This window comes from Cydia fagiglandana, chromosome 21 (assembly GCF_963556715.1).
Source record: "Cydia fagiglandana chromosome 21, ilCydFagi1.1, whole genome shotgun sequence".
NCBI classification, from domain to species: domain Eukaryota; kingdom Metazoa; phylum Arthropoda; class Insecta; order Lepidoptera; family Tortricidae; genus Cydia; species Cydia fagiglandana.
The window spans coordinates 2638531-2664286 of NC_085952.1; the positions used below are offsets into that span (position 1 = coordinate 2638531).

The 25756-nt window shown below is 38.5% G+C and overlaps 1 protein-coding gene across 4 annotated transcripts in view; it reads right to left on the reverse strand.

Moving 5' to 3' along the window:
* Positions 1-25756, reverse strand: part of LOC134675052 (protein Skeletor, isoforms B/C) — a 114424-nt gene that overhangs the window by 50502 nt on the left and 38166 nt on the right. For all 4 annotated transcript variants that reach the window (XM_063533197.1, XM_063533199.1, XM_063533198.1 and 1 more), the window contains exons 2-3: positions 23267-23410; positions 8604-8788 (exon numbers count right to left, since the gene is read on the reverse strand). In XM_063533197.1, coding sequence (XP_063389267.1) covers positions 8604-8788; positions 23267-23410 — 329 coding nt within the window. The remainder of the gene's footprint in view (positions 1-8603; positions 8789-23266; positions 23411-25756) is intronic.

The window sequence follows — 25756 nt, forward strand, 5'->3', positions numbered from 1 at the left end:
AATCTTACGGCTCGATTCGGAAAATGAATTAGATTTCTACTAGACTTCAAGAAGTTACGAAATGGATAATTTAAAGATATATATTATCATATATATATGATAATATGTATCATATATGTATGATAGATATGTCAAATTTGACGTTTCCGCGATTCTGAAGGTCCTCTTGAACGATTTCGACAAGTTATGACTTAGATATACAAGTCACATCTAGTCGATATCTAATGTAGATATATTTGATCTTTAAATCGTCTCTAGATCTTGTGATTATCTCGAAATCCGAATATGCCTGTCAAGAGCGATACGACAGAGAAGAGAAGAGAAGAGAATCTTAGTTTAAGCCTTGGTTGATCTGTTTTAGATTGTCCAATAATATTTACCGAAAATAAATTATTTAATCATAATGCTTACACAATGAGTACATACTGAAACAAAATCTACCCTCAAATGGCTTCTTAAGCCAGTTGAGGGTAGATAAAAAAATTACATGATCAAATAATTTAGGCTAAAGTCAGGTCGTTCAGTGACAGATCCAGGTGACTTTATATTTGGTTGGTTAATCAATAAATGCTATAACTACGCGAAAATGTATAAATTGTTTATTTACTTTTATTTAAGTACCTCTTAAGTGAGAAGAGCGTATGTGGGGCACCCGGGCGGAAAACGTCCGTCTGGGCGTCCCAGATACCGCTGGAGTGACGAAGCCCAAAAAGACCTGTCCGCCCTCGGAATACCCAACTGGCGCGAAGTGGCGCAGAATAGGGCAGAGTGGCGCTCTCTTGTGTCAGAGGCCAAGATCCTTTTTGGGTCACTGGGCCAGTGATGTATGTATGTATGTATGTATTTAAGTACCTAAAGAGACAGAGTATAGCTAGACGTACCTTTTATGCGGAAAAAGCACTTTATGTAGTATTAAATGAGGTAATAATTATTATACAAGATTAAGTAACATCTCACAAAATCTTTAGGAAATATATATGACATTATCAAACTGCACAACGGGACTTATCGACGCGATTAAGTCCCGTTGTGCAGTTTGAAAATGTTTGACGCCCGCGTGGGTTCGTACCTGGTGCAAAGGTTGTCCATCGCCATTCAACGCGGTAACGCGGCTAGTGTGATGGGTACCTTTGCACCAGGGACAACTCGGGGGGGACTGTTTGACTAGACTTAAGCAAGTCTTAAGTTTTTGTTTTATTGTATTGTTGTATTGACGTTTACTGAATAAAAGAAATGTTTAATAATCGTGAAAGTTTAAATCAATATATATGACACTCACTTATACTCAATTTATTTAAGTAGATTGTCTCTTAGTCCCTTTTACGTCAATAAATTGAGTGCCATCCCTTAATTACATTCTGACTTGTAACAATCATGTTTCATGCTTAAAAATTCGTTAACCAAATCCCCAAAAATCGGTCTCAAAATGGATAGGAAAAATCCCCTGCCTCTAGAGCGCCATTCTCCCTTTTAAAAATCTGTTCTATTCTGATATTGATTTAACATTACCATCATCATCTCACTCGCACCAATATATAAGAGCAAGCGAGATGAGATGAAAGTAATTCAAATACAGAACAGATTTTCGAATTCCGAATGCCGTTCCTACATCTACACCCAGGTGCGCTCAGCTTCGCTAATCTCTGAGACTAATGGCTTATCCGGAATTTTTCCAAACCTCGTATCTTCATTGATCCTTCACTGTAATAGAAACTTTATTTTGAAAGCATTAGGGTTGTTTTTCGTAAATAGGTTTGAGTTAGATGCATTTGTTTTAAAGTTATGGCACATCACAAAGTAAAGCCTCGAGGTATTTGCTTTTCGGGATGTGTGAGCAGTTGGTGTTCTAATAGAAATTTTAACCGATCGTACATGGACCTTAAGTCCTTGGAATAAAGATCATAACTGTCTATTTGGTGCGAACGATGCCTCAACTAGATATTTGCTTCTTGATGTGTTCATAAATTGTTTATTTCCTGCAAACAATTGTTTTCTAATGTCTAATGCCTGATAGTAAGTCTGTTTACAATCAGGCGAGTCGTATGCTTATTTGCCACCGACGTGATATAAAAGAACCGGTCAAGTGCGAGTCGGACTCGCGTTCCAAGGGTTTCGTACATAAGTCCGACTCACGCTTGACTGCACAATTCTAATAGTTTTGTATGTACTCCTAACTTTATCAAAAAGGGCGTTCTTTACCAATGAAGGATTGACTATGAAAATAAACAACCAGTCACAAATAAAGCCAATATATTAAAAATACTTCCAAACCCTTATATACAATCCCAATAAAAATCTCGTTAGCGCGACGTAGAAATCGCCGCTCCCGGTACAGCGCCATCTCGCGTGATATTCGGTAAACGTGTTTAGTATGAAAGTTACTTCACGGAAGTATAAACGCGAACAGGTTTTCTTGACATCTATCCGTAAAGTACTATTTTGTGTATTTTATTCAAAATTTTATGCTCAGTAGTTTCAGAGATAAAGGAGGGGAATGGTCGGACAGACAGACAGACGCACGAGGGCACTAGTTTTTACGAAAGCGACTGCCATCTGACCTTCCAACCCAGGGGGTAAACTAGGCCTTATTGAGTTTAGTCCGGTTTACTCACGATGTTTTTTTTTTCACCGAAAAGCGACTGGTAAATATTAAATGATATTTCGTACATAAGTTCCGAAAAACTCATTGGTACGAGCCGGGGTTTGAACCCGCGACCTCTGGATTGAAAGCCGAACGCTCTTACCGCTAGGCCAGGAGCGCGCAGTAGATCGTCTATTCGTCACTTATAACTCATATTAAATAAAAAGTGACCATGCCAATGGCCATGACCATGGGATGTGCGGAAGGCCGGATATGAACTCAGCATTTTCAAAATTCACGGCTTCACGGTTTAAATTCAAATATTTACGGCCTTGGTCAAAATCAAAATACATTTTCATGCTCCATAATGTGTATTAAAGATGATTCACGTTAGACCGGGCCGTGTCCGGGCCGGAGCTTCCGGCGCTTACTTTTCTATGACATGAAAGGTAAGTGCCGGATATTATATTCATCACGTGATGTTTTCTATAGTAAACGATGCGCCGGAAGCTCCGGCCCGGACACGGCCCGGTCTAACGTGAGTCATCCTATACACGATAGGCCAAAATAAAAGGTTAAAGTTTCGAAAAATAACTCGTTATTAATTTTCATAAATAAATAGGCGCTGTGACCTAGCGGTAAGAGCGTGCGACTGCAATCCGGAGATCGCGAGTACCTAGTAAGTAGTACCGAGTAAAAAGTGGCAAAATCGTAGTGTCCCATTTTCATAGATTGATTTGAAAGGGAGGACACTACAATGTGGCTACTTTTTAATTTCTACAATTTCTTGTCAGTCTGTAACCCCCACTCGTACCAATGAGTTTTTCGGAAGTTATGTACGAAATATCACTTGATATTTATCAGTCGCTTTTCGGTGAAGGAAATCTAGAGGAACTAAGAAGAACTAGGTATCCCAAAAAGACCCTTACCCTCTTGGTTGGAAGGTCAGATGGCACTGATGGCAGTCGCTTTCGTAAAAATTAGTGCCCACGCCAATTCTTGGGATTAGTTGCCAAGCGGACCACAGGCTCCCATGAGCCGTGAAAAAATGCCGAAACGACGCGAGAAAGAGGATGATGATGGGTGTAAATAATTTCAAGTTTAAAACTCTTTAGGTTTCAAATTTCCACAGGTTTCAAAAGAGGGTAGCAAATCGGAACTGTCTTTTAAGAGCCTTTTAAAGATAAGGGGCCCGATTCGGATTTTGAAATAGACATCTATTAGATATCTTTTAGACATCACCAAGATACGATAACGATATGTTCCAAATCTAACCTGTCAAATTTGACATTTGCGCGATTCTGGAGATATTCTTGAACGATTTCCTCAGGATATGACTTAGAGGTCCAATTCATTCATCATCTATTAGATATCTTACGCTCTCTAACGTAAAAGTGACATTGGTTGCCCGACTTGCCCTAATTGCGCTGCAAAAGAGAACTAGTTGATATCTAAACTATAACGTATCCAGAATGGATCTAGTACGTGTCGTCTCTTGTGAATATCTTGAATTTCGAATACAGCAGACGTTATGTATCCTGCTCTTTTGTTAAAATCTAGTAAATACAAATACAACCTTCTCGTTCTCGCTAGGGAAGTTTACTTCAATAATAGATACTTGTCAGAGACATATTTATGTAGACCACGCCATTGAAATTTAGATCGACATGTTCTCCACAACGTTTCATACTTTTGTGGACGATTACAGCACTCATGTTTTCAGACGATTAAACTTCAACCTAAATATGTAACTAGATTTAGTCCCAAACTAAGTTTACAAGTTTCCTTAATGTCCTATAAATGTTGCCTGTCCAAGAACAGTTCCAACATTTTTGAAACTACTTAAGGCGGCGCCACTGTAGTGCTTGTTCACTCTCGTATCCTTAGCTACTTCGGTCACGTTACGCGCAGAGAAGATGACGCCATGGAGAGGCTTGTTGTAAAGGGCAGAGTGGATGCCACATGACCCATATTGCAGCCTTCAATGCGATGGACCGACCGAGTTAAAGCTCTCACCGGGTCACCTTTAAATCTGTGCGTGCGGAATGCAATAAATAGAGAAGCATGGCGGGAAACAACAAAAAAGGCCGTACAACGACCTCAATGACCACGACTGCTCTGACAAGAGTATCCGACTAAGAAGAAGACTGTAGTGCTCAGAGTGAACATATCTGTATGTTTGTACATGCGTCGCCTACCAACATATGTCTACGCCCACGACAGTCGGCGCAGATCGCGTTTTCAATTATTCAGCCTGCTCATCCGATAACTAGAGAAACTACTTTTGGCAACATTACGTGGTAAACCAATACACTGCCGTATTCGAACTTTAAGATATTCACAAGAGACGACACGTACTAGATCCATTCTAGATACGTTATAGTTTAGATATCAACTAGTTCTCTTTTGCAGCGCAATCCGGGCAACCAATGTCACTTTTACGTTAGATAGCGTAAGATACATCTTAAACATATCGTTATCGTATCTTGGTGATGTCTAAAAGATATCTAATAGATGTCTATTTCTAAATCCGAATCGGGCCCACAATCTCGTTGAGTTTGAGTTTGTTGGAATCATATGGAATGTTGCAAGAAAAGTACAGTTCAAGTGTTAAATATCGACACGGGAAAAGTGCCTAAAACATGTACCTACAAAATGTATGGGAGATAACGTCGTGTATTCATATTTTTGGCACTTTACCCGGGTTATCCGCAGATGGCCTAGACAAGACAAGACAAGACAAGATGCGCCACACCCAGCCGGGGACATGCCCGCTCCGGTCAAACCGGCATACCAGGGGACGAAATTTGTGGGGAGTGACACGCTCTGGGATGGGAGAGGGATAGAATCAGCCGGCTATGCAGCCTCAAGCCAATATTGGAAATTAGGAGGGGTAGGTTATGTCGTCGAAGGAGAGCGTTGGTGACAAGCTGCTCGTCGTTTCCGCTTCGGTCTTCGAGATATCTTGTATCAAGTAGGGTCGATGTCGTCTTGAGGTGCCGTTTGCTCGTCGATTCGAGGTGTTGGTTCTTCTTCGTCTGATTCGCTGTCGGTTTCGTCCAATTGATATATTTCTCTTGTTGCTTTGATGAGTTCGTCTTGGTCGTAATGGTCGTCTGCCATGTTGATCCACTTAGAGGGATGCCTGGTGTAATACTCCATGTCCTGTGTCAGTGAGTTTTTCCAAGTGCATTTAATCCTTTTGGTTATTATTTTGCCGTTCAATATATTGCAAACCTTATCGGATCACGGCGTTGTTCCTGACATTTACTAACCGTATCCGATATTTAGTGACCATCTGTTTTATTATGTTCACGCTGGCGTCCTACAGATAAAGACAATGGCAGGCAAACAACCCTTGCGTCCTATGGTCTTGCTCGCTGTATCGCTGTTAATGACCGTATTTTGTAGAAATACTATGAATGGTGCCAGATGTGTACTCTTTTACAACTAAATTGCGTTGGTATTCTTTAAAATAATTTATCTTGATAAGTTACTGGGGAGATAGTTTCAAAGACAAAAGCCCCTTTTATTGAGAGGCGGATGCGGATATTTCGGGTATTTCCAGGGAGCGATATGCCTTCGGGTTGTGAGTTGGTAAAGTAGGTAGTTACCTACCAAAGATCGTTATTGTTGTGTGTCAGTTATAATATAATATAATGTATTTTAAATTAAATTAAAAAAGAACCCTTGCATCCATAGAGCCGTGCGTAATGGACAATGGTTTATGGTTTCCGTATGTTTGCCAGAGTGTTTGCCAGATGCATGTAACCTTTAAAACGATTACGTCAGGATGTTTTCCTAAGTAACCTCTGACTTTGTTCGTTTTCTTTTTTGGAAGAAATGAAATGCTCAATGAAATAAATGAACAATACTTTTATGTTAACGGAAACGTTAAGATAACCTCAACTGAACGAAATCTTGCTAGGTTGAGACCGGTTTCTTTCTTTCTTTTTTCTTTCTTTCCCATGGTATTTATAGTAAGTATGTAATAGACTAATATTTATGCCTATAATGCGAGTGAGCAAAAAAAAACTATGACCAATTCTCCTCGCTAATGACCATACGGACACCAAGCAATACCTGGACCTTATACTTTGATAGCTCGTACTCCTTAATAATGCCCTTATTTCGTATATTCAAGAAGACTAGTGAAACAGCAAAATTAACTTGTGAAGTATATTGATTACTTACATTAGTACTTACATTACATTACAAAGTAAGTACCTAAATAAGTGGGGTAAATGAAGGTCTGACTGTAGATATGTACATATATCTAGTTTTCAGCTACTTATTGGCTTTTTGGCCTTAAATATTGTAAATATTCTATCGTCTTCCTTATAATTATAATTGAGTAAAATAAATATATGAATTATTAACTTAATTTTGACTAGTTGAGGGTCGCTCTGTATCTAGGTGTTCGGCTACTTATTCGCTATTTTCTTTATTCTAAATATTCTAGTGTTTTCCTATGTGTTATTTTCAGATAAGTTCAGTTTATTATATATATGAAATAGGTAGTAAAAGCGTGAATCTAGACTCAGCTACTTATATTCGCTTTTTGGCCTTATTTTCAATATAGGTACCTTTTCTGGAGGTTTCAAGGATAGATAGGACTTGTAGCCGGTGTATAAATATATCCTATCTTAATTATTCAATCTGGTGGGGACCAGTAGTTACCTATGCTGTAACTATTTAGCTACTTGATTACTATTTGGCTTGTCTAGGGTTTTCCCATGTATGCCTAGACTGCCTAATAAACCTAGTTGCTATTAGATAATATTTATGCTCAGATTATAAATTAGTGTCTTAGTAACTTAGTGGTTTAATGAGGTTGGGGTCGTGTTATATTCAGCTAGGTACTTAGTCGTTACTTGGCCTAATTTAAGGTCCTACTGTTTACCTGCGTGTGATTGCGGGGTGGATATCTACGTTCAATATATGACTCCGTAACTTATTGAGTTAGTAACTTATGAGTTACATTGAGGTCACACTTTATTCCGCTGCTTAGTCGCTAATTTGTCTTATTCTAAATATTCTAGTCTTCCTACATGTAATTGCAAGATGCATTTAAAAGTAATGAGGTTCGTTAAGGTTATACTGTAAACCTATTCAGATACTTAGGTTGCCTACTTATATAATATGTCGCGTAGGAACTTAGGCTTAGGGCTTGAGCACGTCTAGTGCTTAAGAATAACAGAGTAGGAACGGTCTCACCAAATTTGACTGTGATGATAGCCGCGATCATGCGCTCGTCGCGGTTGGCATGGACACGGCTCGTACTCACTTAGTTTGACGCACTGGTACGCGGAAATATTATATGACCGGGTTGCACTGATATATGTAATGTAAACTTATAAGCACTGCCACGAAAGGTTGGAGTTGAATAAGAACGCGTCGCGAGAGCTTTGGTTAGCGCGCGTCGGTACTTAGATGTTTGTGCCGCGATTGCACTAGCATCTGGCGATGGGTGACTATTGTTCGATAGGATTTTAACGCGTTTATGACTCCTTTGTTTCTCCCGGGCACGACCGTCCACCACCGCATCCCAAACGAGACTCCGGGTTATCCGCAGATGGCCTAGAACGCAAAATGACTAGAGTGTTGTTTTGCCTAAATCGCAATAAGTCTACATCGCAAACGGTCTAGAACGCAAAATGCCCGAATCATTTTTTCCGTTTTATCTTAACTTCATAGCGATGTCGACGGAGCCCCGCGGAACGCGGGGCTCCTATTCTGTGCTGTTTGGCCTTCGGCCATTTGAATATACTTAACGGACCTAACCTATCTATGTAAAATGTGGTGATATAAAAAGTGGGCATTTTGCGTTCTAGACCGTTTGCGATGTAGACTAATTGCAATTTAGGCAAAACAACACACTAGTCATTTTGCGTTCTAGCCCATCTGCGGATAACCCCTTTACCCGTGTCAAACTTACATACCGTGTCGTCCATACGACGGTAAAAAATTGTGTGAAAAATGTCATTTACTATGACTAAAAACTTATAAGAAATATACTTACGGAATATTCATCGCACCATACGGCGAACCATTTGATATCCTTCAAAGTGAGGTTATCGGGCAAAGACAAGGCCACCCCCTCCCCCCTGTACTTGCGCAGGGGGTTGGTGCTGCCGCGGTCGTCGCGGAGTCGTGTCGCTCCCGTCGCGGACGGGGCGCCGCTGGTGCCTACGTAGAAGTAGGCAGCTGGAACAATGAGAAATAACTGTTAATATCTTTCCTCATCAGCAGTAGGTAAGAGGAAAATGCGCCAAGAGTATCTTGCATCCTAAAATACTTTTCCAAATAGAAATATGTTTCCTTTCGTAGGTAACTAGTATAATTATTTTACTTTTTAGGGTTCCGTACCCAAAGGGTAAAACGGGACCCTATTACTAAGACTTCGTTGTCCGTCCGTCCGTCCGTCCGTCTGTCTGTCACCAGGCTGTATCTCACGAACCGTGATAGCTAGACAGTTGAAATTTTCACAGATGATTGTATTTCTGTTGCCGCTATAACAACAAATACTAAAAACAGAATAAAATAAAGATTTAAGCGGGACTCCCATACAGCAAACGTGATTTTTGACCAAAGTTAAGCAACGTCGGGAGTGGTTAGTACTTGGATGGGTGACCGTTTTCTTTCTGCATTTTTTTCCGTTTTTTTTTTGCTTTATGGTACGGAACCCTTCGTGCGCGAGTCCGACTCGCACTTGCCCGGTTTTTTTATATTTTACTTTTTTTTTGTTTATTTCTTTCCTTTTTTTTGTTTGACTTTTTTTATTGTTGTTATAGTTGTTCTATTTTCGTTAAATTATCAGAGAATAGTAATTACTTTTGACGCGTAATCTCACTAGTTTTGATACTGAACTGACTGTACGAAGAACATTTAATTTATTAGAACACCTTAGGTACTTAGATAAATTACTTATATTAAAAATTTAAACTAGTGTCTTAAAATTGAATGCACATTTTTCAGAGAGACAATTACCCAATGAATGAATGAAATGAATGAATGCGATGTAAAATAATTCAGTTCGCGGTTGTCAATTTTATGAAGGCATCGAAGCGCAAATATGAATGATATCGGAGCACGCACTCGTTCGAAATTCCGGTGATGGTAAATTCAATGATGCATCAATAGGGGGATCAATAGGAAGCGTGTGTGAACCATTGACGTTTAGCTCAGGATGGACCTATTCTAGATTTAAGCCTTATCAATGCCTTAAGGGTCTATTATTATTATTATTTGGAGCCTTACGTGTCCCACTGCTGGGCAAAGGCCTCCCCCCAATTTCTCCACAGATCTCTTTCCGATCCTGTGTCTGATGGTCACTCCTTCAAAAAGGAGTCTAGTTCATCTCGCCGGCGGGGTCTGCCAACTCCCCGATTTGAGTTTTCGGGCTCAAGGGCCTATTCTAGATTTAAGCTAGTTATCAATGCCTCAAGTGCCTATTCTAGATTTAAGCTAGTGATTAATTTCGTTTAGTAGTACTTACCACTGATATTTTATTAAATAATGTCAAAGTGAAAAAAAAAACTTTGTCACTTGTATAAAAATATTTAATTTTAATTATTTTGTTTTACTTTTTAATCCAGCTTTAAGATTATTATAACTCGATTGTACATAGATCACTTCGATAACACTATCCTTCCAGCTCAGTCTCTAGAAATGTTCCATCTTGTATATCATAATGTCGTTTTAGAATGACGGCCTGATTCGAACTTTAAAATACGTCAAATATTATGACTAGATACGATGTAGATTAGATATTATGTCAGGGTCGAAAGTGACGTTTTTGTTTGAAGAGACTTTACTTTTGACACTGTCATATCTAATCCATATTGTATCGTAATATTTGACGTATCTTAAAGTTCGAATCGGCGCGTGAATGCAAATTGTGAGTGACTTCGATTGTGCGCGGCTTGTTTTCTGTTACTCTTTCTGTTAAGCCATTCATTACATAATTAGGCATCGTCTTTCTTAATCATGCTTGTATGGACATGGACGGGTCAGCTTCCAACATAATATCCCTTTGTACTGTTAGGTACCTACCAGGAACACCAACTAAACTAACAATGACAGCTCACAACACCAAACAATTTAGCGCTAACACCGTTTAGCAACCTAAGCTGGCACGAACGACGGATTAGCCCATATTGACACTTACAATTACTACATCTAAACCTTATTTCTAAGAGATTAAGGTCTACCAATGGTCAGACATTTACATGTCTGTTAACCCCATGATTGACTGATAAGAATTCAACCCTATTGCAACGTAATAAGATAGAAGTTATGTCAGTTATTGGTACAATACGCTCACGACACAGCCTAAATGCAATGACATAAACGCTTCTGATCTGGTGCTGCCATTCAATTAAATTCGCTGTCCGGTTAAATTCTACTGCTCTGTGGTAGTATGACAGTGCATTTGAAAGCTAAGTTGAACTTTATTGCTGGACAATAAGGTGTATAATTGAATGGGTTTTCAAGGTTCATACGATTTGGGAAACACGGCAGGATTATCCTGGAGTTCCAATATGTCATCCGTCTATATGGCTTCCTTCTCTTCTCCCTGACTGGAAAGTATAAGTAAGATAGATGATTGACTCTTGCATGTCTTGGACATGCTAATGCCTCTCTATCTTTCATATTAGTGGCAAAGTATTAGTGCGATAGAGAGAGAGAGAGGTGTTTGGTGCATTGTGCTGTTGGCTAGGCCCCCAGACGTGATACGAAGTAAGATAATGTAGGAGCTGCACTTATGAAATGCATATGTTTATTTATTTATTTAAACTTTATTGCACAATATACAAATAAAATGTACAAACGGCGGACTTAATGCCTAAAGGCTTTCTCTACCAGTCAACCATAGGGCTAAAAAGAGATGTAATAAAAATGGAGCAAGAAGAAAAGTAAGAGAATTTAATTAGGAACTAATATATGTTCAGTATATTTTAATTTTTTCAGCAGCATTTCATGTGTGGCCGTAAAAACAATGTTAATACAAATATGGAAAACATAAAAAGTAATACCGTTGGCCATTTGTGGGCTAGAAAAGCTTTTAAAATTATCTTGTTTTTCGTTAAGTAACTATTATACAAATTAATGTAGATATTTTAATATATTTTCTTAAACAACCTTAAACTATGTAATAAACTGTTCAGTAAGGCTGCTTACGGTTAACCAAATAATCATCTAAAGATTCTAAAGCGATCGTCGCTCAAAAAATTTAACTTACTTAATCGTAAAAATGACAACAATATTAATGTTAAAATATCGAATCTTATGAAATAAGAAAGAAAAAACCCGCTTGGCGCTCAAAATCCCATAAAAAAAAGAGTTTTAACTCAAACGCGTCTTTTCTAGTAGAGCTGTGCCGTTCTCGAAAATTTATCTTATGAATCTCAATTTATTATTAGCGAAGGTCTCCATTTCAGCTTGTGCATAATTCGTATGTGTGCTTTCATTATGTCGATTCAGCTCAATTCAGCTTCTGATTTTTTTTTCAAAATGGCGGAGCTTACTTTTAAGAATTTACTTTTAAGTTATGCTCGCGAGATCTAAAGCTCACAGAGAGCCGCTAGTTTAATTCAATACCAAAAAAAGTAAGATAATGTCTTGAATTACGTTTTACAGTTTAGTTGCCGGAACTATACTGACATACCGAATGCTACATTATCCTACGGTAACATAAGTACCAGTTAGGACACATGTGAATGTCAGTGACCACACAGCTGACCAGTTTCGGTAACCCGTTTTACTGATGACTTTCGCTGACGACCAGTTGGGGGCTACTTTCTTTTTCCGGACGATGGGTATACCTACCGACTAGATCTACCATAAATATAATTAATTTCGGTGTTGCGTAACTTTCGTTTGCCACAAAAGGAATGCAACAACTGTTTTGGCAGATCTCATGATCTAGAATACCTAAACAACCGGACAAGTGCAAGTCCAACTCGCCCACCGCGGGTTCCGTACTTTTTAGTATTTGTTGTTATAGCGGCAACAGAAATACATCATCTGTGAAAATTTCAACTGTCTATTACGGTTCGTGAGATACAGCCTGGTGACAGACGGACGGACGGACGGACAGCGGAGTCTTAGCAATAGGGTCCCGTTTGACCCTTTGGGTACGTAACCCTAAAAAAGCGTGAATGGAGCTCAAAAATTATCCCACAGGAATATTGTGCCGCGAACGACTCAATTTATTCGCGTTGTCTGGAAGAGATGGCTTCTTAGATATAAGACAGATTGTTGTTACCTAACTTTTAACCTTATTTCATTTTCTGTGTAATATTTTTAACTGTACCACACCACACAGCACAATACATCAGCATGTTGACCTAATGCCGCTCAAGAGGTTTGACATAATATAAATTATGTTAACTAGTTATCAAAACTTTTATTGACCAATGAAAACTTTATTAATAGCGGAAAATTTTGTACCTATTTGGTAATGTTCAAAACTGTGGGCAAGGTACGATGGAGAACGCATAACATTCAGTGATATGTATCAGATAAGTACATATTAGTTATGTGCATTGTGGATTGTGGATAGTTATTCAAAATCAAAAGTATACTAACGGCTCGATTCGGAAAATGAATTAGATCTCTACTAGACCTCAACAAGTTACGATATGGATAATCTAAAGATATTTGTAAGATAGATATGTCAAATTTGACGTTTCCGCGATTCTGGAGGTCCTCTTGAACGATTTCGACAAGTTATGACTTAGGTATCCAAGTCACATCTAGTCGATATCTAATGTAAATCTAGTTGATCTCTATATCGTTTCTAGATCTTGTGATTATCTCGTTTCCCGAATACGCGTGTAAGAGCTTCTTCTATGTACATACTCCATCGCTTGACTCAACTTATATATTTACCAAGTTGGTAATTATAGTCTATTCACTAACGTATTTTAAAACTATAGGTGCCTATTTAATTAAGTAGCAGATAGTTCAATAAATACAGTCTGTTTTAGACAGAAAGCTATTTAAATTCGATCTTAAAACTATTTATTGAAAGTACTTAAATTACAGCGAGACTTAGGCTAGTCTAGAACAAATAAGCCTCTTAAAGAAGTATACTTTGAAATAGTTTCTTAATTTGATTTACGTCAAATAGTTTAAAATTTAATATAAAGGAGACCAAAAATGTTGACCCGAAAAGTAAATGAAATACTTGATATTTGTTATAGGTACGTGGGAGCAAAGTTGTTGTTTAATCCCTCGTGCTAATTATTGATACCTGAGCGAACTAAAGATTCCGAAAAATAAATCTTGGGAAATGCTTGCGAAGGGATAAATTGTTTGTCACCAGGCTGTATCTCATGAACCGTGATAGCTAGAGTCAGACCAAGAAAAGTCTGCAGCGGATTTGATAGCCCACGCAGTGCAAGTATTATTTTAAACGTCAAACTTCTATTAAATTATGACGTAAATAACACTTACATTGTGTGGGCTATCAAATCCGCTGCGGACTTTTCTTGGTCCGAATCAGGGCTATAACCGCGAAAATCGAAGTTCGCAAATTGCGGGGATTTTTCTCTGTCACTTTAGTTACGCCTTCATTGGAGTAAAAGAGAAAGATCCCCGCAATTTGTGAATTTCGGTTTTCGCGGTAGCCGCTCTAGACAGTTGAAATTTTCACACATTTCTGTTGCCGTTATAACAACAAATAGGTACTAAAAACAGAATATAACAAATATTTAAACGGGGCTCCCATACAACAAACGCCATTTTTTGCCGTTTATTGCGTAATGGTATGGAACCCTTCGTGCGCGACTCCGACGCGCACTTGGCCGGTTTTTTCTGACATGTGAGCGAGACGCCCGCACGAATGACAGGTAACTGATATGATTTAAGTATCATTTTCATGTCAGGTGCGCGTTCGAATTGGCTTGTATAAAAGATGCCTCACGTTAGATTGGGCCGTGTCCGACCCGGAGCTTCCGGTGCATCGTTTTCTATGGAAAGCATTACGTGATGACCTGTCATGTCATAGAAAAGTAAGCGCCGGAAGCACCGGCCCGGACACGGCCCGGTCTAACGTGAGTCGTCCTTAACTCGGTTGCTTTCTTTAAGACAATGTAAACAAATAAGCATTCAACGCGCCAAGTTTCCAAAATATTTTTCTTAGCTATTATACCTACAGGGTGGCTAAAAAATAAGTGCATTCCCGTTGCCAGGGATATTTTGGGATTATACTGAGCAACGTTTACTATGGGACCAATCTCGAAATCGCACAAAAAAAATTGGCTATTTCATACATTTTGGCTATTTTCTATGGGAAGGAAATTTTTTTAGCGGTTTCGGGGTTGGTCCCATAGTAAAAGTTCCTCAGTACAAGACCCTAAACCTCGCTGGCAACGGGTATGCACTTATTTTTTAGCTACCCTATATATGATTTTCTATTATATGTAAACAGTTTGGAAACTCATTAAGATATTCACTGAAAACACAAAGCAAACCGTTAAAGTTATAAAGATATGTTGTTAAATATAAGATAGTTTAAATCTTAGAGCTTCCTTAGAAATTCATTAAATAAAATTATAAATAATTATAGGACAATTTTATGCCGGAAAGTTTTATGCCGACTGTAGAGTATATTTTTATCGCTACCCTCGCGCGACATGTGCTGATATAATTTATTTCCGGCGGCCATTTTGTTTGGTTGACCCACTTCCGGTTTTTAAGGCAACTTTAATCATTTGTTACCGGATTATAAAGTTGGGTTGGGTTTGTTTGGGACTCTGTGTAAATAAGTGTTACTCAATTATCGAGTTATATTAGCTTGAATAACATTATATAATTTAATAATACTCTATTGTGGTAACTTGTGGTTTGATAACTTTATAATAAGAAGAAACGAGGAAGACATTATATCCATTGAGATTGTCGTGTTAGTACCTATACAAAAATAGATAGTATTATTCTTGAAAAATATAAATTATTTATGAATTAAAATAAAATGACTTTTATTTACATGATGCTCCTATCAAAATATATGAAAAATGCCTGAATAATATTTAACTTATCAACAAATATTATTGTTTTTAGTTTTCCATAATTTTAATTTAAAATAACTTCTTAGGTCTACACTTAATTATGTAGATTTGAGGGTCAGTAAGATTCAGTCTGGAATTGTTTGGATGGTTTTTTTCAAAATGGCGTAGCCATGGGGTTCCACAAGGTACAACTTAAAGAGCCACTAGTTAAAAAAAAATGTTTCTGCAAAGAGTGCCTAAGCACATTCCTTTCGGCAAGTCGGCCAAGCACGAACCGCCGAAGCGTGGCGAAGTAACGGCGATGTACCGTTCGCGGATCTCGGCCTACTGCCGTATTCGAACTTCAAGATATTCACAAGAGACACGAGAGACGACACGTACTAGATCCATTCTAGATACGTTATATTTTAGATATCAACTAGTTCTCTTTTGCAGCGCCATTCGGGCAACCAATGTCACTTTTACATTAGATAGAGTAAGATATCTATTAGATGTGAATTAAATCTCTAAGTTATATCCTGTGGAAATCGTTCAAGAGTATCTCCAGAATCGCTCAAATGTGAAATTTGACAGGTTAGATCTTAAACATGTCGTTATCGTATCATGGTGATGTCTAAAAGATATCTAATAGATGTCTATTTCAAAATCCGAATCGGGCCCTTAGCCGCCATATCATTGTGTGTAATTACGTGTAATTGATCACATTATTTATAATCCGTGTCAATTATTTAATACGGCTAATGTTTTCAAACTTCGAGTTAATTGACAGCTTAATAACTAGCATTAATTTTTGGTTACTGAGCCAATACGCGGACGGATGTGCAAACAATTCGGACATGGTGAAACAGTAATAGTTCGGTGTTAATTATAATGCTATTACACCGACAATTGTCTATCGGTTAACCTGCTTCTTTAACACATATTTAAGTTACATATAAATCGGTATATTGATAACTTTAAAGAACCACATTGGTTTTTTAACGTGCATATGAACGCAGCGATATACGAAATTATGTTATGCGTTGCGTTTTTGTCACACTTTTGGTTGTGTAAACAATAAACATTTCTGAGTAGGAATATGGCTTGTCATTTAACAATGTATGTAACATTGGAATATTGTAGACCTTTAAAGCGTAGTAAAGTAAATTTAGAGAGATTTAAAACATCTACTTACAACTTACAAGCTCTTTCGTCGCTTCCTTGTGCATACTCCATTATAGATGGCCAAAAGAGCAGAATGCACGAAGCCCTTACAAAAATACGAACCCTCTTACATAATATATACCAGTTTATGAAACAAAATTGTACCAATATTACATAGCAGTGGCGGCGCGTCCATAAAAGCCGATTGCCACCGGCTTGCCTGTTTTTGGACGTATGAGCAGAGTTGTAAAGGAAATATGTAAGCCAAATTGCGGCTTGCCTATGGATATGTTTGACGCGCCGCCACTGTTACATAGGTCCCTATAAAACCATTTCTACCTCATTTTACGTGTGTGTACATAAGCTCAGTGACCTCAAACATACTTACGTTGTTGTATCAGTGTAGGGCGTGTTATGTCACGCGTATGATTTAAGCTCGCCATTTAAGCTTGCAGTGTGCACAGCCTTCGGTACTTTAGTCACGATTTGCGGCTTACTAGCTTTATTCAGTCATTGACTAGAATTTACCTGTTTATTAATTATTAAAATAAGCTATTTGCTAACGAAAATAAGCCAGTTACTTTGTGAGCTGCAGACTTCGTGATTGCCCAATGTCCCCGGCATTTTTTTTTAATAAATGTATTCGACATAACAATTATCGAACCTGGTTACCAAATTTTGAGAGACTCGGTTGAGTAACGTTTTTGGTTTTTACTATTCAACGTAGGTAGTACCTAAATCCTTCAGCCTCAGGAGCCCGATAAATAATTTCACGCCCTTGGAAGTATCTTATGACAAAATAACGACTTTTAGAGCTACCCCACACTAGCGGGTCCCGAGCGTCGGCGTCTAGTCAACTTTACGGCTACTGCTCGACGCAACTGCGCAGCGACGCCTTTTTCCATAGCGCTGACTAGACGCCGGCGCTCAAAAGACGCTAGTGTGCGGTAGCCCTTACGGGACCGACCCCTATAAGTAATATGTCTACATCTTTGATTTAGTTGAAAATGATACTAAACTTGACTTAGAACCTAAACTTAAAGAATTATTGACCTCAGACGTCACAGACGCTTAAAAACCCCCCCACCCTCCACCTGCATCAAAATTCTGGGTGGCTCCACTTCTTGAATTGGTCCTAAGGACCAATCCTGCCAAAGGAAATCTCTTGTTCATGCAACGCCGTATATTAGGCTCAGCACCATCCGCTATATGAAAAAAACAAACTAAGATAATTACATCACGATCTCCCAAGAAGTAATAATGAATCCATTTATTTAGAAGTAATATAAACGTACTTTTATTCAAACTTAGTACAATGTAGAGCAATGTAGCTAAATACCTACTTCATAATTACTTACAGCTTCATAATAGCTTCATACTATTTTCCACTTAATTCCAAGAAGCTTATGAACTAGAATAGGATCAACATGGACGTAGACTTAGTTGATTCTAGTTCATGGATACAGAAACTGTTGAAAGTCCAGTAAAGCAAACAATATAATTGAGTATCTACTCCAAGTTTTCATCAAGAAAACTCCAGTAGCTAAGGCATCTGTCTTACCGCGGACGAGGAAGCGACAAGCCATCTAGTACGTTGTCGTTCAAAAAGAAAGGTACACAATCTCTTGAAAATAAAAGTTTCACCACAGTTAATTGATATTCATAAAGTTCAGTGCTTAACGCTGCTGTCAAACAAGTGTCAAAATTGACGTTTCTTCAAACAAAAACGTCACTTTTGACACTTTTGACACTGACATATTCGATCCATATCGTTTCAATATCTAGTAATTGACGTATCTCATTGTTCGAATACGGCTGTGCGTCGACCGAAGTGGTGCCTTCATTAGAGAAATAGTGTTTTCTAATGGTAACATTCCATTTCTATATTTCTAACCGCAGCTGCACTACCGGTACTGAACGCGTCGCTGTCATTGTCAATTTCCATAGTAAAATGAACAGTAGTGCAGCTGTCGTTGGAAATGGACTGTCACCTTAATAAACCAATTAATTTATAAATCAGGATATTTCTATTGTTGTCCTGATTTTCCAACTTTTGGTCTTTGTCACAACATGGTTTTATTTTGCTTATTTTTTGCTTTATCAACTAAATAACAAATGGTTGCTTCATTTTTCCATTTCTTTCCACATGGCAATACTTTGGAAAATTCTTATATTTAATACATCGAAAGTTTCCATTTCAAAACGAAAGTTTCCTTTGTTTCATGTGAATTTTTCTTGTAATATCCGAGAACTATTTTTTGGAAACTTTTCGCAACTTGCATAAAATGATTTTCGCTAATCATCGACAGTGTGTCAGCTGTCTTAAGGAAAACTCCACGAAAGAACACGACTCCTACTAATTCACTCAACCACTTAGTGGTATAAAAATTCACCGCTATTTGCATGCACCGAGCATTAAGACCATGCATTGTGCATACAGCTTGTAGACCGAGTTCCCACGGTAAAAATCCAACTTTATCGAACATTGCATTTACTGTTACGCGAAATAGGTTGCAATTACCTTTATTGACTAATTTCGTTCTCATGCGATTGCACATAATGACTAAATTGAATTGCAAACTTGCAACTTACTGTTTCTACATTGCTCGTAAATTTATGTTAGTATAAATTATTTATTTACAAGATGTATATGTATACAGTTAAGTGGTACTACTAAACGAAATTAATCTAAAATGGGCTCTTGAGGCGTTGTACCAAGGATGCTGGCGGCATTTCCTCGCTGTATCGCAATGCTGATACGTTGTGCGAGGAAGCCGCCAGCTCTTCGGTCACCAGTTACGTCAACCAGACGCTTCGCGATTTCTGCGAATATTAACTTGTGCGCGCTGGGACCCCATGGACCTAGAGTTTCGACTCCAAAAGGTACAAAATGATACTCTCTCTCTCTCTCTATACGTTGGCAATTACATATGTAGGGATAAGTATTCAATAATTTCAAGAATCTTCCTTATACTTATTTAACCATTGTAAATGTTACTACATGCAATCGTAAATGTTTACGATTGTTATCATTGCATAAGCGTTGTTTACTACCGTTATACTGTCTATTGTATTAGCATTTAATTGTAAATATATGTACGTTCAGCCGTTCATAGTACGCAAATTAGAATTTGTATAATTAGGCAACAGTTTAGGCATCAATTTTTTTTAGTAAGAACGGTCGAAATTTTTGCGCTTCTTAACATATAAAAGTAGTTTTGTATTAATGAGAATGCCTTCGGTGATCCAGAAAAAAAGAAAATGTTCTTTTTTACAATCTTTTATTTAGTTTGTCTGTGATCAAGTCTTGCAAGTTAAATTTGACCCACTTCTCTGTTTTCGATTGAGCAAATATTTTGCACGCATATGTAAATTGGATGACAATACAATATTATGGTACCATTGAACTGATCTGATGATAGAAACAGGAGGTGGCCCTAGGAAGCCTGTGATAAAACAACGAAACCTAATTGTGTTTTGGTTTGTTTGAATTGTCTCGATGAGTACCAATTGCCAGTTGAAAAATAAAGGACTACAGCGATGAAAACTTGTAACTTAAAAATAAGTCCCATCTAGTCGCCACGTCTCAGAGAGCTGGCGGCGCGGCAGCAGCGGCTGAAACCCTAAAACGCCGCAAATATGCTGGTCTTACAAACAACCACATATTTGCGGCGTTCGCGGTAGAGACCCTGGGGCCGTGGTGTCGTGACGCCCACAACCTTTTTAAAGACCTAAAAAAAAGACTGTTGGAAACCACGGGTGACCCTAGGGCTGGCTCATTCCTAGGCCAAAGAATAGGCATAGCTATTCAGCGTGGGAATGTAGCCAGCCTTATGGGCACACTTCCGCAGGGGACAGATCTGGGGGATCTAAGGTAGGTGGGTAAGTTTTATTTATTTATTTATTTTATTAGTTTTAGTTTTAATTTATTTAGTCTATACTTAATTTTAATAATAGTTTGTATAAATTTTGTATAACTTGAATAAAAATCATCTATTTCAACTTAAAAATAAAATTTTGGCAAGAACTTTTTAACGTAGGGTCTTAAAGTAACAGGGGTTAAGTCACTCAATTTTGACGAGGCGTTGGAAACATTTTATTTGATGAGGTATGATTTCTTGTGTCGGACCTTAGGGTACTCGACCCGCTACGCGAGTTGCCACTGGCATCGAGTACTTTTCTCTGCTCGAGTGAGCTGCGTCTTCATTACACTTAACCGTGGAAATATACAGCAGTTTGACTCGAACGGGCCCGCAGCAAAATCTAATTAGGTAGGAGGCCAATTTGAACAATCTCTCTTCTTCTTCTTCCTCGCGTTATCCAGGCATTTCGCCACAGCTCATGAGAGCCTGGGGTCCGCTTTGACAACTAATCCCATGATTTGACGTAGGCACTAGTTTTTACGAAAGCGACTGCCATCTGACCTTCCAACCCAGAGGGTAAATTAGGCCTTATTGGGATTAGTCCGGTTTCCTCACGATGTTTTCCTTCACCGATTAAGCGACTGGTAAATATCAAATGATATTTCGTACATAAGTTCCGAAAAACTCATTGGTACGAGCCGGGGTTTGAACCCGAGACTTGCAAGTCGCACGCTCTCACCAGTGCGCATTTGAACAACGTTCATGTAATAAATATGTCATTTTGTAATTCATCCGTGCGTCTCAATCGCGCTAATATCTGTGTAAAATGCACGAATGGTAACAAAATGACCTCATTTTCATGTCAAAATGTAAGTTTGAATTAGCCTCTTGGACTAAAGTCTACATTATCTACTCTCTATTTATTACCTACCTGAAGATGGCCGATGGGGACGAAAAGTGCTCGAGACGTGGAGACCACGGACTAGCAAGCGCAGCGTAGGACGTCCACCCACAAGATGGACAGGCGACCTTGTTAAGGTCGCCGGAGGACGCTGGATGCGGGTCGCTTCCAACCGGTACGAATGGAAGTCCAAGGGGGAGGCTTATGTTCAGCAAAAGACGTCTTATGGCTGAGATGATGATGATGATCTATTACCTACATTAGCTGCTCGACCCGCTGCTCGCGTTGCCACTGGCATCGAGAACTTTTCTCCGCTCAAGTGAATTGCGTTTTCATTACACTCAAAAATTAAGTTGCCTGAAGTTGCTGGAAATATTCTTTTTTCCGAAATATTATTAATTTATTACCATTTTCCCCAGTAACTTTCGGAAAACAAGCGGCGTGAAATTGCAGTAACTTAATTATTTATGTCAATAGAGTGATTCTTAAGGATTTAGGTGTATAATTTGTGAACGTTTTATGTATATTGGTTGAACTGCCCGTGCGAAGCCGGGGCGGGTCACTAGTATACAATATCCTTCTTAGGTACTTTGACTATACAAAAATAGAGTGATTATTCCCATAACGCAAAGCTGTATGTTTCCACCTATCGCATCCGCGCAAAACATAATCCACCAAACTATCCCAAGCTTATTTAGGTCATTACAGCTACATCACTCCAAATTCAACTTTATTTTAACCACATAAAGCTCACATTAACCGCAATATTTATCCACATTACAAGCTTTAACTACTGCCCGATTAAAGGAAATGAGACCTTACGGCTACGAATTTAGAGGTTTTATCGGATGTATTATGTTATTACCTACTAAGGAACATTGTTTCGGTTCGACCTACTTGCAGCGAAGTATTTTGTGAATGGGTAAAGGTCGCGATTATAGAGCATTGGACGCTTTAAGTAAGTACCAGCCTACATTGTTAATAGTTCGTACACCATATTGCAAAGATATAAGATCCATTATCGCGGTTTTTACATGTTTTAGATAATTAATTAAAATTCACACGAAATCTACTACTACTTATAGATGGTCAAGCAAATCTTGTCAGTAGAAAGAGGCGGCAAATTTAAAAAATGTAGGCGCGGAGGGTTGTCGTCCCATAGAAAATTTTAATTTCGCGCCTTTTTCTACTGACAAGATTTGCTTGACCAACTACAGTTATCGAGCTGCGTCAGCGCCACAGAATAAATAATAGTACTAGGTACAGAAGATTCACTCTCTAACAAAACGCGTCTGTTACGATTAGGACAGATATGGCCGCTAGGTGGCGACAGCGCTAAGCGCGGCTTGTGGCTAGCCACCAAAATTGGTGTGGGACGGATGGACTTGAAGCTACCTGTTGCAAAGCGACGAAATCACGGAGTGAGCCACGCCTGCCAGCGCGCCGAGCGACTTGCTAACACACACATACACGCGTATTCGGGAAACGAGATAATCACAAGATCTAGAAACGATATAGAGATCAACTAGATTTACATTAGATATCGACTAGATGTGACTTGGATATCTAAGTCGTAACTTGTCGAAATCGTTCAAGAGGACCTCCAGAATCGCGGAAACGTCAAATTTGACATGTCTATCTTACAAATATCTTTAAATTATCCATATCGTAACTTCTTGAGGACTAGTAGAGATCTATTTCATTTTCCGAATCGAGCTGATAGCCACATACTAACATACAGAAATAAGTAAATACTAACCTGGCCCCTCGCCATCGTAATAGAAGCCCTGTATATACAGGGTGCGCGCGTCGACGGCGTACACGTGCCCACGCACGCCGTGCTCGAGCTGTGTGAGCGCGCCGAGCGACTTGCCCACATATCGCTCCGCGCTTAGTGCGCTCCCTGTAACAAAAAATACATGCTCTATAAGTTATTGTCAAAAAAAACAACGAGTTGCACTCCGGGAGTGCCGGCAGAAATGAAAACCCAATGACAAAAATAATAAAAATTCTCATTATTATTCTCATTCTCACATCAGAATCCTAAATCACGCAGTACGGATATGATGGTCGTTCTTGTCTACGTGACAGCGTGATAAAACGGTATTCCGTCACTTTCATTCGCGCTCTGTTAAAAAGTGACGGATATTTTGTCACGTGGATAAAGCCATCAATAATAATAGGCCTGCAGAATTTGATTAATTAGTCAATTATTTCCAGTACCGATAAAAACAAATCATCATCATCATCATTGGCCTGTCACATCAATAAGATGATGGTTTAAACATCGTCTATATTAAGTCAAATGACTAAAAACAAATACAAGTAAAAGAAACTCATCACATTACTAGAAATTACGTCAACACCGCTTAGGAAGCGATCCATTTAAAGTAACACTATCAGAAAAGGTCAAGGAATGTGCTAGTGCATGGGAAAGCAAAGAAAAGTCACTAAACTCAACACTGACCACACAAATACCAACTTTAACACTTTCTGTTAAAGTTCAATTTGCACTGACAACTGACCTGAACGCAACACTGAGCACACAGAAATCAACGTTAAGACTTTCTGTTAAAGTTCAATTTGCTTTGACAACGGACCAAGTAGCGTATAAGTCCTGCCGCAGAACTCAGATTTACATCAATGTAATCCGTTTTTATTGCGTTTTATTGCTGTCATTTAAATTTGGAGTGTCGTAGTTTCGTTTTATGTGGCACGCTGGAATTTATGTAGTTACGTACATTACTGTCGGACGTGAAATATTATGAATGGTTTAAATTTTAAATGTATTGAAAAGGAGATGTTATAAAAGGACTACATACATAAAAAAAATATCAATTTTAATATTTTTGCTACTTTACTGACAGGTCAGTTCGAACGTGCACGGAGATCAAAACGATATTAGAAATATTAGAATGATATTAGAGGAATCATATCAGTTAACTGTTATTTGCGCGTTTATTTCACTCAGCCTTGTCCACACAAGCATTAGTGCGAGCGAGACGCTCGCACGAATGATAGCAGGATATGTTTCCAATACTTAACAAGTTAGTTTATATGGCAACATCCTTGATACAACGACCATAAATGTATATTGTGAATCATAATTAATGGTTAAGTTGCATGCAAAAGTATTATTATTTTCCATTACTAAAAAACAGTAATAAATAAATAAAAAACGCTTCCTATTATTTAGCTTGTCCATAATTAGCAGGATATCATTCCAATATTTAACAAGTTAGTTATATGGCAACATCCTTGATACAACGACCATAAATATATATTGTTAATCATAATGAATGGTCAAGTTGCACGCAAAAGTATTATTATTTTCCATTATTAAAAAACAGTAATAAATAAATAAAAAACGCTTCCTATTATTTAGCTTGTCCATAATTAACAAGTATAACGGATTAGCAAAGTTTAATACGAAAAAAAATTGGCTGTTTCGTACATATTGGCTAATCTTATGTTGATATTTTCTGTGAAAGACGCACATTTATTTTCGCGGTTTCGTGATTGGTCTCATAATAAAAGTTGCTCAGAATGATCTATTTATTCCCAGCGTAAAATATTGCAGGTTATTAAACGATCAACCTGTATCGTATATAACCCCCTTATTCATAAAGGTTTACTAAAGTTGACAAGCCGATAAATAATCGTTTTTCCCTTTCCATCATACCAATACGTCGGAAAGGGACAAACGATTATTATCGGCTTGTCAACTTTAGTAAACGTTTATGAATAAGGGGGTAAGTAGTTACGTATACAGCTGTTATGTAGCTACTTTTCCTAACAAAACTATAAGACATGTTATTGCTACTAAAGCACCGAGTAACGATTTTGACCCCTTTGAACCCCCAGTTTAACTGACCATTACTGGTTAGCATATAAACACGCAACAATGTTAGAAAGTCGTCCTTGCGCGCCGGATCTTATCGTACATCTCACGCGCGACCTTTCGTGCGCTTTCTTTCTGCGTCCGCGCTTAGTCTTATTACCTCTCATTCCAAAACGCGATGAGTCGAGAGAACCAGAGGCCAGTAGCTCTACCACGACTGCCTTTGCCCTCCTAAGGCCCGCTTGCACCATCCCACTAACCCAGGGTTAAGCGGTTAAACCGTCAACCCAGTGTCAAATTGTACTGGTAACAATGGTAACTCTAGGTTTAGCCGGTTAACCCCGGGTTAGTGGAATGGTGCAAGTGGGCCTAAGCCGAATAGCGGCACCTCAAAAACATATGACGTTG